General features: G+C 42.1%; 1 protein-coding gene across 4 annotated transcripts in view; it reads left to right on the top strand.

Moving 5' to 3' along the window:
* The window catches only part of nras (NRAS proto-oncogene, GTPase), an 84,970-nt gene extending 67,135 nt beyond the window's left edge, over positions 1-17,835 (top strand). For all 4 annotated transcript variants that reach the window (XM_068057031.1, XM_068057030.1, XM_068057032.1 and 1 more), the window contains exons 5-6: positions 9,433-9,556; positions 12,778-17,835. In XM_068057031.1, the coding sequence (XP_067913132.1) occupies positions 9,433-9,552 (120 nt within the window). In that variant the 3' untranslated portion in view covers positions 9,553-9,556; positions 12,778-17,835. The remainder of the gene's footprint in view (positions 1-9,432; positions 9,557-12,777) is intronic.
* The last annotated feature ends 621 nt before the right edge of the window (positions 17,836-18,456 follow it).

Genomic DNA, 18,456 nt, shown 5'->3' on the forward strand with positions numbered 1-18,456 from the left:
GTCCGCAAAAAGCAGGAAAATCCAATCCAGCCAGTTACCACCCTATCAGTCTACTCCCGATCATCAGCAAAGTGATGGAAGGTGTCGTTGACAGCACTATCAAGCGGCATTAATCAGCAGTAACCTGCTCGCCTATGCTCGGTTTGGTTTCTGCTAGGGCTGCTCGGCTCCAGACCTCATTACAGCCTTGGTCTAAATGTGGGCAAAAGAGCTGCTTCCAAAGGTGAAGTGAGTGACTGCAGCATTTGACGGAGTGTGGCATCAAAGAGCCCTATCAAAATCAATGGGAATTGGGGGCTGGTGGGGGGAGCTCTCTACTAGTTGGAGTGATACCTAACACAAAGGAAATAGTTGTTGGTCAATCATCTCAGCCCCAGGACATTGCTGCAGGAGTTCTTGGGGTAGTGTCCTAGGCTCAACCATCATCAGCTGCTTCCTTAATGGCCTTCCCTTCATTGTAAGGTCAGAAGTGGGGACATTCGTTGATTGCGCAATGTTCAGTGCCATTTGTGACTCCTCAGATACTGAAGCAGTCCGTGCCCACATGCAGCAAGACCTAGACAACATTCAGGCTTGGGATAATAAATGGCAAGTAACATTAGTCCCACACAAGTGCCAGGCAATGACCATCTCCTACAAGAGAGAATCTGACCATCTCCCCTCTATGTTCAACAGCATTACCACCACTGAATTCCCTCACCATCAATATCCTGGGAGTTATCATTGACCAGAAACTTAACTGGTCCAGATGTACAAATACTGTGGCTACAAGAGCAGGTCAGAGGCTGGGAATCCTGAAGCGAGTAATTCACCTCCTGTCTTTCCAAAGCCTGTGCACTATCTACTAGGCACATGCCAGGAGTCTGATCGAATACTTCCCACTTGCCTGGATGGGTGTAGTTCCAACTTCACTCCAAGAAGCTAGACACCATCCAGGACAAAGCAGTCCGCTTGATCGGCACCCCATTTACCACCTTAAACAATCACTCCCTCCACCACTGGAGCACGGTGACTTTTTTTTAATTTGTTCATGGGATGTGGGCATCGCTGGCTAGGCCACCATTTATGGCACATCCCTAATTGCCCTCGGGAAGGTGGTGGTGAACTGCTGCAGTCCTTTCCCAACAGTGCTGTTAGGAAGGGAGTTCCAGGATTTTGATCCAGCGACAGTGAAGGAACTGTGATATAGTTCCAAGTCAGGATGGTGTATGACTTGGAAAGGAACTTGCAGGTGATGGTGTTTCCATGCATCAGCTGCCCTTGTCCTTCTAGGTGGTAGAGGTTGCGGGTTTGGAAGGTGTTGTAGAAGGAGCCTTGGTGAATTGCTGCAGTGCATCTTGTAGATGGTACACACTGCTGCCACTGGGTGTCGATGGTGAAGGGAGTGAATGTTGAAGCTGGTGGATGGGGTGCTAATCAAGTGGGCTGCTTTGTCCTGAATGGTGTTGAGCTTCTTGAGTGTTGTTGGAGCTGCACCCATCCAGGCAAGTGGAGAGCATTCCATCACACTCCTGACTTGTGCTTTGTCGATGATAGACAGGCATTGGTGAAACAGGAAGTGAGTTATTCACTGCAGAATTCCTAGCCTCTGACCTCTTGCAGCCACAGCATTTATTTGGCTAGTCCAGTTCAGTTTCTGGTCAATGGTGACCCCAGAATGTTGATAGTTGGGGGTATTCAGCTATGGTCATAAGAACTAGGAGCAGGAGTAGGTAATTCAGCCCCTTGAGCCTGCTCCACCATTCAATACGATCATGGCTGATCTCATCTCGACCTGAACTCCACTTTCCTGCCTGTTCTCCATAACCCTTCAACCCATTACTAATTAAAAATCTGTTTATCTCCTCCTTTAAATTTACTCAGTGTCCTGGCATGCACTGCACTCTGGGGTAGTGAATTCCACAGATTCACGACCCTTTGAGAGAAGTAATTTCTCCTCATCTCTTGTTTTAAATCTGTTACCCCTTGTCCTAAAACTATGACCTCTCGTTCTGTATTGCCCCACCAGAGGAAACATCCTCTCTACGTCTACTTTGTCAATCCCCTTAATCATCTTAGATACGTCAATTAGATCTCCTCTCATTCTTCTGAACTGTAGAGTGTAAAGGCCTAAACTGCTCCATCTCTCTTCATAAGACCAACCCCTCATCTCTGGAATCAATCTAGTGAACCTCCTCTGAACTGCCTGCAATGCAACTACATCCCTCCTCAAGTAAGGGGACCAAAACTGTACGCAGTACTCCAGGTGCAGTCTCACTAATGCCTTGTACAGTTGCAGCAACACTTCCCTACTTTTATACTCTATTCCTTTAGCCATAAATGCCAAAATTCCATTTGCCTCCCTTATTACCGGCTATACCTGCATACTAGTTTTCTGCCATTGAACATCAGGGGAAGATGGTTAGATCCTCTCTTGTTGGAGATGGTCATTGACCAGCACTTGTGTGGAGCAAATGTTACTTGCCACTTATCAGCCCAATCCTGAACATTGTCCAGATCTTGCTGCATCTGCACATGGGCTGTTACAGTATCTGAGGAGTCGCCAATGCTGCTGAATATTGTGCAATTATCAGCGAAATCCCCACTTCTGACCTTATGGACGGGAGGTCATTGATGAAGCAGCTGAAGATGGTTGGGCCTAGGACACTGCCCTGAGGAACTCCTGCAGTGATGTCCTGGGACTGAGATGATTGACATCCAACAAGCACAAACATCTTCCTTTGTCCAACCAGCGGAGAATTTTCCCCCGATTCCCGTTGTCTCCAGTTTGGCTAGGGCTTTTTGATGCTTTACTCAGTCAAATGCTGCCTTGATGTCAAGGGCAGTTACTCTCACCTTGCCTCTGGAGTTCAGCTCTTTTGTCCTTGTTTGGACCAAGGCTGTAATGAAGTCAGGAGCTGAGTGGCCCTGGCAGAACTCAAACTAAGCGTCAGTGACCAGGATATTGCTGAGCAAGTGCCTCGTGATAGCAATGTCGATGACCCCTTCCTTCACTTTGCTGATGATTGAGAGTAGACTGATAGGACAATAATTGGCCAGGTTGGGTTTGTCCTGCTTTTTGTGTACAGGACATACCTGGGCAATTTTCCACATTGCCGGGTAGATGCCAGTGTTGTAGCTGCACTGGAACAGCTTGGCTAGGCGTGCAGCTAGTTCTGGAGTACAAGTTTTCAGTACCATTGCCGGAATGTTGTCCGGGCCCATAGCCTTTGCAGTATCCAGTGCTAAAAGCCGGCTACCCGACCCGAGCCCGATGACATGTCGGTTTCGGGTCGGGTCGCATTTCCAGGTCCGGCATTCGGGCTCAAGTCGGACATGCTCTATCACTACCTCTGGTAAGTGGCTCCAATGTTAATGTACTTTTTGGACTTGAAAGGTGGTTTTGTTAATTATTTTAAGCTTGTGCAGATAAGCAACAAAGTGAAAAACGGAAGGTAGGTTAACTGATGGTCGGGTGTGGGATAAAATGGAATGACTCTGGCCGGGCTCGGGGTCAGACGTGGTTCTGTCGGGCTCGGGTCGGGTTTCATTTGCAGACCCGAGCCGGCATTTGTCCAATGCAGTCAGCCGTTTCTTGATATCATGTGCAGTTAATCAGATTGGCTGAAGACTAGCATCTGTGATGCTGGAGATCTCAGCAGAAGGGCAAGATGGATCATCCACTCAGCAAATAATGGATGCAAATGCTTCAACTTTGTCTTTTGCACGATGTGCTGGGTTCCCCCATTGTCGAGGGGAACAATTTGTGGAGCCGCGTCCTCCTGTTAGTTGTTTAATTGTTCGCCACCATTCATGACTGGATGTGGCAGGACTGCAGAGCTTAGATCTGATCAGTTGGTTATGTGATCGCTTAGCCCTGTCTATTGCAAGCTACTTCTGCTGTTTGGTATGCATATAGTCTTGTGTTTTAGCTTCACCAGGCTGACACCTCATTTTTAAGCATGCCTGGTGCTGTTCCTGGCATGCCCTCCCCCTCAGCTTGATGATGGTAAAGTGGGGGATATGCCAGGCCATGAGGTTACAGATTGTGGTTGAATGCAATTCTGCTGCTGATGGCCCGAAGCGCCTCATGGATGCTCAGCTTTGAGTTGCTAGATCTGTTCGAAATCTATCACATTTAGCACGGTGGTAGTGCCACACAGTATGGTGGTGGGAATCCTCAATGTGAAGATGGGGCTTCGTCTCCACAAGGACTGTGCTGTGGTCACTCCTACCAATACTGTCATGGCCAGATGTATCTGCGACCAGGTAGATTACTGAGGGCGAGGTCAAGTCGGTTTTCCCTCTTGGTTCTTTCACCAACTGCCACAGACCCAGTCTAGCAGCTGTGTCCTTTAGGATTCAGCCAGCTCGGTCAATAGTGGTGTTACAGAGCCACTCTTGGTGATGGACATTGAAGTTCCCCACCCAGAGTACATTCTGTGCCCTTTCTACCCTCGGTGCTTCTTCCAATTGAGGGGGGGCATGGTAGATGGTAATTCGGAGATTTACTTACCCATGTTTGACCTGATGCCAAGAGACTTCATGGGGTCCAGAGTCAATGTTGAGGACTCCCAGGGCAGCACCCTCCCAACTGTATGCCACTGTGCCGCCGCCTCTGGTGGGTCTGTCCTGCCGGTGGGACAGGACAAATCCAGGGATGCTGATGGTGTCAGGGACGTTGCCTGCAAGGTATGATTCCGTGAGTATGACTGTCAGGCTGTTAATTGACAGCTCTCCCAATTTTGGCACAAGCCCCCAGATGTTAGTAAGGAGGACATTTCCATTGCCTAGGTCAATGCCAGGTTATCCGTCTGGTTTCATTCCTTTTTTTGACTTTGTAGCGGTTTGGTGCAGTGGTAGGTATAATATGTAAATGATAGGCCATTTCAGAGGGCATTTAAGAATCACCACAGTTTAGCTGTGGGTCGAGAGTCACATGTAGGCCAGACCAGGTAAGGATGTCGGATTTCCTTCCCGAAAGGATATTAGTGAACCAGGTGGGCTTTTACAATAATGGACAATGCTTTCATGGTCATAATTAGACTAAATTTTAATTGCAGATTTATTGTTTGAATTCAAATTTCACCATCTGCCTGGTGGAATTCGAACCCATGTCCCCAAAACATTAGCCTGGACTCTGGGTTACTTGTCCAGTGACACTGTGCCACCGCTTCCCCATCTGAAAGATGCACTGCAGAAACTCACCAAGGCTCCTTCTACAGCACTTTCCAAATCAGCGACCACTACCACTGAGGAGGGCAAAGGGTGCGCACACATGGGAGCACCACCAGCTGCAAGTTCCCCATCATCCTGACTTAGATGTGTCTCACTGTTCCTGGGTCAAAAACCTGAAACTCCTTTCCTAATAGCACTGTGGCTGTACCTACACCAGGTGGACTGCAGCGGTTCAAGAAGATGATTATGATTCTGATTAGAGATACAGCACTGAAACAGGCCCTTCGGCCCACCGAGTCTGTGCCGAACATCAACCACCCATTTATACTAATCCTACACTAATCCCATATTTCTACCAAACATCCCCACCTGTCCCTATATTTCCCTACCACCTACTTATACTAGTGACAATTTATAATGGCCAATTTACCTATCAACCTGCAAGTCTTTTGGCTTGTGGGAGGAAACCAGAGCACCCAGAGAAAACCCACGCAGACACAGGGAGAACTTGCAAACTCCACACAGGCAGTACCCGGAATCGAACCCGGGTCCCTGGAGCTGTGAGGCTGCGGTGCTAACCACTGCGCCACTGTGCCTATTGACTGTTGACTATTCCTAATCAAATTTTGCCCCTCCAAGTGGTGATCGATTCTCTCCTTCAGAATTTTCTCCAATAGTTTCCCTACCACTGACATGAGACTCACTGGTCTGTAGTTCCCTAGCTTATCTCTACAAGCTTTCTTAAACGGTGGGACCTCATTAGCTGTTCTCCAGTCCTCGGCACCTCCCCCGTGGCCAGAGAGGAATTAAAAATTAGGGTCAAAGCCCCTGCAATCTCCACCCTCGCCTCCCACAGCACCACCTTTTCAAGGGCAATTGGGCATGGGCAACAAATGCTGTCCTTGCCAGCGATGCTCACATCCCAGGAAAGAATTTTTAAAAATTCTAACATTATCTCCCAAGATCTCAAAACTGGAATTCCGTGACTCCTGCAGTCTGATCTTTTCTCCTACTGGTTTTTAAAACCAAGGTTGAAAATCACCGAATCAGTATTTTATCCATCTTCTTTACTCTTCTCAACTCTGGTGTTTAGTTCAGTTTAGAGATACAGCACTGAAACAGGCCCTTCGGCCCACCGAGTCTGTGCCGACCATCAACCATCCATTTATACTAATCCCACATTCCTACCACATCCCCACCTGTCCCTATATTTCCCTACCACCTACCTATACTCGGGGCAATTTATAATGGCCAATTTACCTACCAACCTGCAAGTCTTTTGGCTGTGGGAGGAAACCGGAGCACCCGGAGAAAACCCACACAGACACAGGGAGAACTTGCAAACTCCACACAGGCAGTACCCAGAATTGAACCCGGGACGCTGGAGCTGGGAAGCTGCGGTGCTAACCACTGCGCCGCCCACAACTACAGATCGTAATCTTCCACTTCAAGCATGTTTCTCAGTGTATAGGTTCTTTACCAGGTACTAATAGGCAAATTTAATACTACGCGAGCCTCCTTGCACCTTCTTGATTAATCTGTAGGCTGGATCAGTCTGTACATGCCTGGAATTTCATTGCACTGTTTACACAAGTTTAATACAATCTGATACTTGTCTGGCAGTTTGCAAACTCCAACAGCCTAGTATTTCCTTCACTTTTAACAAGATTCTTTTGTTCTTTCTCACCACCAATTTTCTCCCTCCTTGTGTAAGGTGCTGACTTCTTCCTGGCACTATGCACCATTAGGTACTTTTCCCAGTTGGGTATTTTCATGTATTACCTTCGACAGTATGTGCTGGCAGTTTAGCTGAGCTTACAGGTCTTGCTCTCACAAAAGTTCACATTATTCACTCTACCAGCAAAGGCCAGTGGATAGTGATCAGGAGTGTGACCAGTGAAGACTTTTTAAAATTCTCTTCCGAACCCAGGCATTCTAAAGCCAACTAAAGCTGCCAGTGGAGATCAAAATAAACCTGGAACTTGTAATCTGTACATCTCCGTTGCACACTGCAACCCCCACCACTTATAGAGGGCACAATGGTGCTAATACATAAGAACATAAGAACCAGGAGTAGGCAATTCAGCCCCTTGAGCCTGCTCCGCCATTCAATATGATCATGACTGATCTCACCTCGGCCTCAACTCCACTTTCCTGCCCGTTCTCCATAACCCTTCAACCCATTACTGATCAAAAATCTGTCTATCTCCTCTTTAAATTTACTCAGTGTCCCGGCATCCACTGCACTCTGGGGTAGTGAATTCCACAGACTCTCAACCCTTTGAGAGAAGTAATTTCTCCTCATCTCTGTTTTAAATCTGCTACTTATCATAAAACTGTGACCTCTCGTTCTGTATTGCCCCACCAGAGGAAACATCCTCTCTACTACTTTGTCAATCCCCTTAATCATCATATATACCTCAATTAGATCTCCTCTCATTCTTCTGAACTCTAGAGCGTAAAGGCCTAAACTGCTCCATCTCTCGTCATAAGACAAACCCCTCATCTCTGTAATCAATCTATTGAACCTCCTCTGAACTGCCTCCAATGCAACTACATCCCTCCTCAAGTAAGGGGACCAAAACTGTACGCAACACTTCCCTACTTTTATACTCTATTCCTTTAGCAATCAATGCCAAAATTCCATTTGCCTACCTTATTACCTGCTGCACCTGCATACTAGTTTTCTGTGATTCATGCACGAGGACACCCACATCCCTCTGCACCGAAGCCCTCTGAAGTTTCTCTCCATTTAGATAATTTGCCTTTCTATTTTTCTGACCAAAATGGATAACCTCAGAATTATCCACGTTAAAACTTCATCTGCCAAATACTGGCCCATTCACTTAACCTATCCATATCCATTTGTAAATTTCTTATTTCTTTATTGCAATTTACTATCCCATCTATTTTAGTGTCATCTGCAAATCTGGCTTTAGTACCTTCTTTCCCTGCATCCAACTATTGTAAATAGTTGGAGCCTGAGGACCGAATTCTGTGGCACCCACTAGTTACCTCTTGCCAACCAGAAAAGGACCCATTTATCCCGACTCTGTTTTCTGTTGGTTAGCCAATCCTCTATCTAAGCTAATAAAGTGCCCCTAACCCCGTGTGATCTTACCTTGTATATTAACCTTTTGTGTGGCACCTTATCAAATGCCTTCTGGAAGTCCAGATATGCTACATCGACAGGATCCCCATTATCTATTTGTTACATCTTCAAAGAACTCTAGCAAATTAGTCAAACATGATTTACCCTTCATAAAACCATGCTGACTCTGATGGATTGAAATTTGACTTGCTAAATGTCCTGTTATTACTTCTTTAATAATGGATTCTAACAATACAATTTGTTGTATGCGTTGAACAATTTATCCGCTCCAACTGCAACACTCAGTCCCTTGTGATTAATCTAAAATTTAAAAATAAAGTTTCAGTGCTCTTGGAAAAGTTTAATGTTAGTAAACCAGTCAAGGTAAAGTGGATTTTGAGAGAGATTTTGGTAGTTGTATTACAGCAAAGATTATCTGCGAGTTGCTTTGTACTTTGGACCTTAAGGTGCTGCTTACATATTAAACCCGATACCGTTAGAGATAATTAACTTTAATTTTGTAATTGTGCCTTCAAGAGGTGTGAACTACTCAGTGAGCACCTGCTGTGGCTGAAGTGGCCACGTATTTAACAAACTGTATGCGCCGGCTTTGTAATTGACTATAATATGAAGGGTTAGTGCTATTTGACTGATGTAAAGGATTGCCCGATTTAAACGTGGACGGTATAAGTGACTTTACCACCTGAGGGAAACCCTGACAAATGTTCTTTAACAGAATGTTTGACTGGAATGAGAGTTGACAATTTTACTGGAGTTTGACAGGTACATAAGAATTTGTCCAGTTATCCACAACTAAAGGTTATTTGGTTCGTAGCTAAAGAATCTGTAGTATTCTTTTGGGCTGTAAAATGGTAAACTAAATTATATTTATATAGCAGTATCATCTGACAGTGCTTCCAAAAACTTTTTTAATGCACTTTCCTGCTCCTTATCCCACATTATGTCCCAAAAAGTTGAGGAGACACGATAGGTAAGCCCACTGACTAAAATGCCACTGGTGTATTGTAGTTAACATACCAATATTTGTATTGATTGAAGTTGATGGGAATCAAAAAGAATGATAAATTTGACCGACAATGTTGACGTTTTAGGAATATATCTACGCTCCTTTTAATTGCTTTTTATCAAATACTTGAAAGAATTGTCTTTCTTTTGCAATATAGGGAGTTGAGGATGCATTTTACACACTGGTACGAGAGATTCGGCAGTACAGAATGATAAAACTCAACAGTCAAGATGATAGAAACCAAGGGTGCTTGGGGTTAAAATGCATAATTATGTAATTAGGTAAGTAATACTTGTCTTTCAACTTTAGATTTGTTCTCAAAACATCTATCCTTTGGCCTGGATAGTAGTGAATTACCCGCCTTGGGTAGCTTTTTCTATAGGTTTGATTCGTAGCTAAAGAATCTACATTATTTGGATACCAGTCATGGAGGTGTGTACAGATAATAGTCAGTAACCTGACTGAGGCAACAGATGGTGTCATAGGCTTCAAGAGAAGAGCTTGAAACTCCTGCAATTAAAGCATAGCTTTGAACTTTCAATTTATTATGATTTCTAAAGCTGTTTGGCTGACTGCTTTTGTAGCACATTAGGTATTTGATGTAAAAACAGAAAATGCTGAAAACATTTGGCAGGTCAGGTAGCATTTGCAGGAAGAAGCAGTTAACCTTTTCAGAATTACAACATTTCATCTGAACTGGGAAGATGTTAGATTAAAAGTTTAAGTACAGAGCCAAAGAAATGGATGGTGGAGAAATAAAAAAGGGAAAGCTGCTTGGTGTATATGGGCATTCAGAAAAAGGCATGTCATTTTATTACATAGTATTTACAGCTCAGAAACAGCTCATTTGGCCCACAAATCCATGCTAGTTTTTATACTCCACACAAGCTGTGTCCCACACTACTACTTCTAGCCCCAGCAACACATCCTTCTATTCCATTATCCCTCACGTGTTTATCTAGCTTTCCCTTAACTGCGTCTATGCTAGTTGCCTCAAGTACTCCTTGTGATAGCGAGTTCCATGTTCTAACTACTCTCTGGGTAAACAAGTTTCTCCTAAATTCCCTGTTGAATTTATTAGTAACTATCTTATATTTATAGAGTGTAGTTCTGGTCTCCCCACAAAAGGCAGACAGAGATGTTTCCACATCAAACTCTTTCATGGTCCTGAAGGCTTCTCTCAATTCTAAAGGGGATGCAGGAGCAGAGGGACCTGGGGGTATATGTGCACAAATCATTGAAGGTGGCAAGATAGGTTGAGAAAGTGGTTAACAAAGCATACAGGATCCGTGACTTCATAAATAGGGGCCTAGAGTGAAAAAGCAAGGAAGCTATGATAAACCTGCATAAATCACTGGTTCAGCCTCAGCTGGGGGATTGTCTAGCTCTGGGCATCATACTTCAGGAAGGATGTAAAGGCATTAGAGAGAAAAGATTCTGAAATGGTTCCAGGGATGAGGAACTTCAGTTACATGGATAGATTGGAGAAGCTCGGGCTGTTCTCTTTGGAGAAGCGAAGATTAAGAGGAGATTTGATAGAGATGTTCAAAATTATGAAGGGTCCAGACAGAATAGATAGGGAGAAACTGTTCTTGTTGGCTGAAGGGTTGAGAACCAGAGGGCACCAGTTTAAGGTGATTGGCAAAAGGGCCAAAGGCGACATGAGGAAAAACTTTTTTATGTAGCCAGTGATTAGGATCTGGAACTTACTGCCTAAATGTGCAGTGGAGGCAGATTTGAATGTTGCTTTCAAAAGAGAGTTGATCACCTTATCTGAAGAGAGAAAATTGGTGGGGGTGTAGGACTAGCTGAGTTGTTCTTGCAGAGAGCCAGCATGGATACATTGGGCCGAATGGCCGCCTTCTGTACTGTAACCATTCCTGTGATTCTATCGAGTCACCCCTCCAGTCTTTTTTTGTAGAAAAAAGAGCCTTAGCCTGATGGGTTTAACATTTCAGTTCTGGTATCATTCTAGTAAATCTTTTTTGCATCTTCTGGTGACCAGAACTGTTCGCAGTACTCTCAATGTGGTCTAACCAAGGTTCTACACATGTTTAGCATAACTTCTCTAGTTTTCAATTCTCTCCCTCTAGAAATGACTCCCAGTGCTTTGTTTGCTTTTTAAAAAATCGCTTTATTACCCATGTCGCTGCTTTTAGTGATTTATGTATCTGTACCCCAGATCCCTCTGCTCCTGCACCCCATTTCAACACTTATTTTCCAAGGAGTGTGTGGCCTCCTTATTCTTCCTACCAAAATGTACCACCTCACCTATATTGAAGTTCATTAGCCAATTATATGCCCATTCTGCAAGTTTACTAATATCTTCCTGTATTTTGTCAGAGTCCTCTTCTTACTAACAATACCCAACCAATTTGATGTCATCCACAAATTCTGAAATTGTACTTCCGATACCCGAGTCCAAATGGTTTATGTAAATTGTGAACAGTGGTCCCAGCACCTTTTGCCAGTCTGAGTAACTACCTTTAAACTGTACTGTTGTTTTGTAGCTAGTTTGCTATCCATTCTGTTGCTTGTTCCCTGACTCCGCATGTTCTGACATTAGTCATGACTCTACTATGCGGTATTTTTGGAAGGCCTTTTGAAAATTTAAATATATTACAGCTACTGCATTACACTTGTCTACCCTTTTCTGTTATTTCTTCAAAGAATTCAATAAGATTAGTCAAGGTTGACTTTCCTTTTTGAAATCCATGCTGACTAGTACATATTAAATTTTCAGTTTCTATATTTTTTTTCTATTACATCTTAGAGTATGGAGTTCATTACCTTTCCTACCAGCGACGTTAAACTAATTGGTCTATAGTTCCCTTGACTTATTCTATCCGCCTTTTTAAATATAGAAATCGCATTTGCTTAATTATATATTCAAGATTGGGTTGACCATTCTACAGTTTATGCTTTTTAGTGTACTAGAACAGGATTAAGTCTGGTAGGTAGCACGCTAGGTGGATTTCAGTTGGAAAAAAAAAACTGAATTGAGGTTCGTACTATTAACTGTCTTGCCCATTTTGAAAGAAAACAGTAAGCAGAGGTTCATTCAAATTTTTGATCGGGTTTTTAATTACTGCAGCTATTTGGGACATGTGTTCAGTTTTCCTTACTCCTCCAGTGTGGCTGGTTGGGGTGATTTCAGCCACATTTTTATAGGGAGTCACTGGGTACAGGCCATGCAGCTCCTTACGTAGGGAAAAGGAAATCAAAGTGAGCCTTGCAAGTATGGTAGAGCAAAGTCTTGTGGGCCTGCCATGAATCTTTGAGAAAATGGAGAGACTCCTAACTTAAAACAATTTTTTAAGGGTATTATCACCTGTGTGAAGGTACAGAATGTCCACTGGACTTGAAGTTCATGTGAACAATATGCAAACAATTTCTTCCAATGTGTCTCCTAACAATAAGATTGAGAAGGTTTTGAGCTGCAAATATCTCATTGTAATGTATGGATCACTGTTCCAAATGTGTCTTTTGTTATTTCCTGCAGGATATATTGGATGCCTTCTACATAGCAGTCTGTGAAAAATACACAACAAAATCTGAGCAAAGATGGGAAAAAGAAAAAGACCAAGCATCCTTCAGTGTGAAATTGCAGACCACACCTGCCCCCCCCCCCCCCTTTTTTTTTTATAGAAATGTGTTGAGATGTAGAATAGGTTTACTAGGTACAGGTGTACTTGCTCATTCGCTTTCTTACATTACACTAAATTTACTGGATTTCATTTTTATAGTACACTAACCAAATCATATTGGGGGTAGTGATCAGGCTAGTACTTGTATGAAAGTTTTTTTTTAATATAAAGTGCCTGTTTACTGCAGCAACAAATATTCTCGTTGTTTTGAACCTTTATGCTAACGAACTGTCTACTTCTGCCAAACAGATTTTAAATGTGTAAACAAAGATTTTTTTTTTTTTTTGTTCCTTTATTTGGCCTGGAAGCTTGAGTATCGTACGCACATAGAGACCTGTATTGGCAGTTTATATGGGCAATTCACGTGGGCATTCACATGCATTAAGAAAGGATAAGCAAACGAGTGAAAGATGGCAGCTGTGAAACCAACAAGTGCAATCTAGTCAAAATGTAGCCACTATTACCTACTCTAGCTGACTGTTTCAACCTATGCTAGGAAGTTACAAAGTGGTTGTACCACACATAATATGAAAGGTGTAATCTTAATGTGTGTTCTCTACCTTGCTAAATTAATGTAGCCCAAAACAAGCTAGGTTAGGTGTCTATAACCCCGACCTAGGGATCATAGATAGTGTTTCTACAGAATTTCTGTTCTTGTAAACCTTCCTGCTGTCAGTGCTCAATTATTGAAAGTGTTACCTGTTGGACTAGGATCCATTTAAAATAAGTAGGAAGCTTAGCAGTACCTCAATCAGTGCACAAGGTTCTTAAATTGTTTCTAGGATATTGAGTCCAAAAAAATCTGATCATGGTTGTGGAGTAATTTTGTGACTTATTCATAACAGCGGTGACTTTGACTAGCCGTCAGTCCAAAACAGTAAACAGTTTTAACACCCATTTTCACTACAAGGCACAAAGCTGAGGTTGTTTAAGAACATTAATAGGCAAGGAAGGGGAGGGACCTGTGTGCTTTACTTTCCCTTGTGCTTTACCTGATTTGGGAGTGGTTGTTTTCAGTTTACAGTGCAGTCATTCCTTACATTTCCAAGCAGCATTATCCATGCAAATGCATGGGACATTTCAGACATGTAGAACACTGGTGATAAGATTTGATGCCCATTGTACAGCAACTGGAAACCTTAAAACAGACTTTTTAGAAACACTAGCCAATCACTACCCTTGTACAGAAGCATTAAAGTAACTTTTCTTTTAAAAAAAAAAAAATTTGAGTCTTGGGTTTTATTTTTGTGGGTGGGATCCTGAATACTAATTTTAAAAGTAATCAATGGACCATATTTTAGATTTAACACATTTCCTGAACTATGCTTCACCGATATAAAATCAACGTTTAAAATAGTTATTTGGTTGGGAACGTTCCTTCTTAATTGACAATCCGATTTAACAGTTGGTGGAATTTATATCTTTTAATAAACTTATCATACAAGATGTTGTTGATTAAATACATCAGCAATTTAAAAAACTGACCAACTCCAGAACAGCCCGAACTGCTGCGTGACATTGGATCACGTTGAGAGTCCCAAGAGGTTGACAGCGATGAGCAAACCCCAAACTGAAATGTGTGCATTGACGAGCATAAGATGTGCCAATAAGAACACATTTTCTAATATCCTGGAGCTTACTGTTCTGTCATACTGGGCTGTGTACCCTTAACTCTACATTGTAGCCTATAACGCACTTCCCACCTTTAAAACATTTAACCTTTTGTTTTTAAAAAGGAAAGTTTTAGAAGTCACTCATGACATTGTGATCTTTTGTTTATAGCCAATTTTGTTTTTTGTAGTCTGGTGTTGGCATTACCAGCGCATGTCAGCACACCTTAGTATGGCAGGTATTTCTTGGGGACAGCAAGGCCTACAGGAGGGATGTGCTGTTAGCTTTAGCAAGCTGCAGAAATTGGAAAGTTTATGACCTGTACCTTGTTTTACAGCATTGTGCTCATTCTTCCCTAAATACTTGGTAACTGGCAGTAACGCAACAGGAGTCAGCCATTCAGCCCCTCAAGCCTGTTCTGCCAGTAAATTAGATCATGACTGATCTGGCATGTTTTGGTGGTTCTGATTAATATTGGCAAATTGAACGTGACATTCATCCCTGCACATATTGATGACTACTGTTAGCCTTTCACCTAAAAAAAAAACTTCACTCAAATTTTGCTTTGCTGAAGTACGATTGCATGATGATCAAATCTTGACCTGGGATTTAAATTTTTTTCTTTATTTTAATATAACCTCCCATATGATGCATCTTAACATAGGCTTAAGAAGAGAATGAGTTACTAGAAGTTCTACCTGTGGTTTTTGCTGTCTTGGAGTTTGAATTTGATTACTGCTTTTCATCCACTTATATTTTAGATGTGGCACCTCAAGATATGTTTGGGCAGTATTAATTTATTCAATCTTCCTTTCTACCACAGCATGTGCCGTCTTCTAGGATATTTCTCTATGTTGCTCATCTCTCTGGTTGTCTATTAACAGACTGGAGCATTTTTTCCAACTTTTTCTTTCTCCTTTCCTCTGAAAACCTAGTTGTAGCAGGATGACTTTCCCAGTTACTGGCAGACTTGCGTCACTCGCTAGCAGAATTGAGACGCCAAAGTATTGAATGAACCTGCTCAAGACCACCTACAATTGATTTAAAAAATTGTATGTCCCATAAAAAGCTACAAATAGTAGTGCCCATGAACTGCTATATATGATGTAACCCTCTCCACCAGGACACTAGTGAGTCAGACATTACCTTTTAAACTCCAGAGGTTTACTTGAAAGTTATTCTGAACTTTTCATTTTGTAAACGTATTGGTAATATATGCAGTTTTGTGGATGATTGTATTTAATGTTGACATGCGTTTCCAGTTTTGTTCAGTGGTCCAAGTCGATCTATTGAGGCTGATGACATGTTCTGATGTAATTAAAGTATTAGCGTTTGTACAGCGGCAGGGGTTTTGTTTTGCATTTATCAAAGCATTCGCTGTGTTTCGGACTGATAACCATTGATTACAGTTGTATTAAGATTTTGAGAGACAGCATCTTTTTTGCATCTCCGTTTTCAGGAGTTGAGACTTAACATTTTCAGTGCTGAATGCCCTTTGCTGATGCAAACAATGTTTTCTGTCCATTGCATAGTTGCAGTTCCTGGAAAATCTATTTTGTATTCAAAAGTTCACACAAATGTTATGTATTAAAAATGTACGGTTTCATCAGTGTAATTGAAAAGTTGTAAGTTTTTCCCTGTTTTGATATATTTGCAAACATTGTTCAGCCCTCCAGAGGGGTGCTATTCTCAATTCCTTTTTGTAGTCGTCTGACATTTTGGGCTTAAGATTTTAATTTGCTTTGATAAACTAGAGATGTTTGTACTAGACAGATTTGATGCCATTATTTTGATATGTTCATGTATTACGTTTTTGGGTGAAATTGGATCTGTCGTTCTAAACCCCCTACCCCACCCATCCCCAGTGAAAAGATGCTGTCTCTCTCAGGCTTATACATAACAGAATGGCATTTTTCTCCGTTTTGCTGAGCATGTCCAGAAGGCTCAGTTTATCATGGGATTTTCTCTGGGGTTTGTGGGGGGGCGGTGGTGGGTTTGGGTGGGGCAGGGGAATATTCATTTCTGTGATGCACTGCACCAAATGAGCATGCTCAATGTATTGAGATTCAGGTAAACATTTGCTTAACGGATTGAATGACGAAAACCGACTGTAGCATAGTGTTTCTGTGGCTTATACAGAAAGGCATTGCTTATTTGGGAACACTCAAATTGCACAAATTGTAGCTTTTTAAAAATTGCACTTTGAATTTATCCCTGTGAGGAATTGTGGAGTGTATAGTGTACTTGTGGAGGCATATATTTGTTTGAATCTAACATTCTTTCAAATGCATTTCAATTAAAACTTTCAAGCAGGCCAACTCCAGCTTGATTTTTGATTTATGCAGTAGTAACGGAAGTGCATGGAAATGGCAGTAACAACACAATATTAAAAGTAGAGTTTTGTATACCTGTTTGGATATTACAGTGCAGGTTAATAAGACTCTTGTTTTATAAAGCCGTGACTAATCTTGCACTGATTATCTCTTCTCCTGTCATTCCCAATAACCATATGTGATCTATTACAGCAATGAATATGTGGTCACTTGGGCTGGATAAAGTTCATTACAGTTGGAACTAAACGAAGTAGTCCATGTTAGAACCGAACCAACAAACTGCAGAATTGATCTTTATTAATTTTCTTGGAAGTGTCCAGTGCATATATCCCTTTTAAAATCTGGATGGCACATAGCTGATAATCCAGATCTTAGACTTATTACATTGGAGCCAGAGTTGCTTAATTATTCTTGTGCTTTAGTAATGAATTTTTAGTGCACCAGATTCTATGGCACCCCCACCCCCCCAAAAAAAAACAGGCCATAATTGTGAGCTTCTAATAAACCAGGTCAAATTGAAATGTTGCCTGGCCTTTTTTTTGTTTCGCACATCCAGGTTTTAAATTTTGGCAATATTCTGAGTGATCGGAAATATTTGAGTGTTCCCTTAACTATGTATATACTGCGACTTTTCCTTTTTTGGTAACTCCTAAGTGTGTCTTGTTAACTCTAGTGCTGGTTTGCATATATGATTGTGAAAATGGCTGGCTGAAAGTATATTTTTGCATGATACAACTGCTTTTCTCCCCCCGAAGACATTGACCTTTTTTGTAAATAAGATTGTCTTTTAAACCGGGGAACTTTCTGTAGATGAAAGGAATTTCTGAGCTCTGGGACAAAACAAAAACATACAAAGCACTGGTGACCTTTGATTTCCACGGTCATGTTTCTCCTGCATGCAGGAACATTCACCATGAGCCATTTTGTGTATTCAATGCAGTGAGACAATAAAAGAGAACTTATTCTGTAGATGATAGTTGTTTGGGTTTTTGCTACTATATGTTGGAATTATTTCAGTTATGGCATTAAGAAACCAGAATATAAAAAGCCAACATACTTGGTAAGTTCCTGATGGCTTTGTTTTCTCCACTTCTAATTTGTTTTCAACTTGCTAAATCATTCCTATTTATGCAACTCTATTTACAACCTGCTTCTCTTTTAGGACTGCCTTCTTTGCCAAGCCAAAAGTCTGTTTGGGAGCAGGGTGAATGGTGGTCATAACTTGAGTTGAGTCAGCCATAGCTCAGTTGGTAGCTCTTGGCTGAGTCAGAAAGCCCGTGGGTTCAACTCCTGCAGGACTTGAGCACAAAAAATCAATACTTAAGGCATGCTGCACTGTCAGAGATGCTGTCTTTGGGATGTGACGTTAAACCGAAACTTCATCTGCCCCCTCAGGTGGGCATAAAAGATCCCAGAACTATTTCCAAGTGGAGCAGGAGGGTTAATCCCAGTGTCTCGGCCAATATTTATCCCTCAATCAACATCACAAAAACAGGTTACTGTTGAGAGCTTGCCATGTGCAAACTTGCTGCTGTGCTTCCTACATTGACAACAGCGCCTACACTTCAAAAGTACTTCAATTGTCATAAA

This window comes from Heterodontus francisci, chromosome 25, assembly GCF_036365525.1.
Source record: "Heterodontus francisci isolate sHetFra1 chromosome 25, sHetFra1.hap1, whole genome shotgun sequence".
In the NCBI taxonomy this organism is placed as follows: Eukaryota; Metazoa; Chordata; class Chondrichthyes; order Heterodontiformes; family Heterodontidae; genus Heterodontus; species Heterodontus francisci.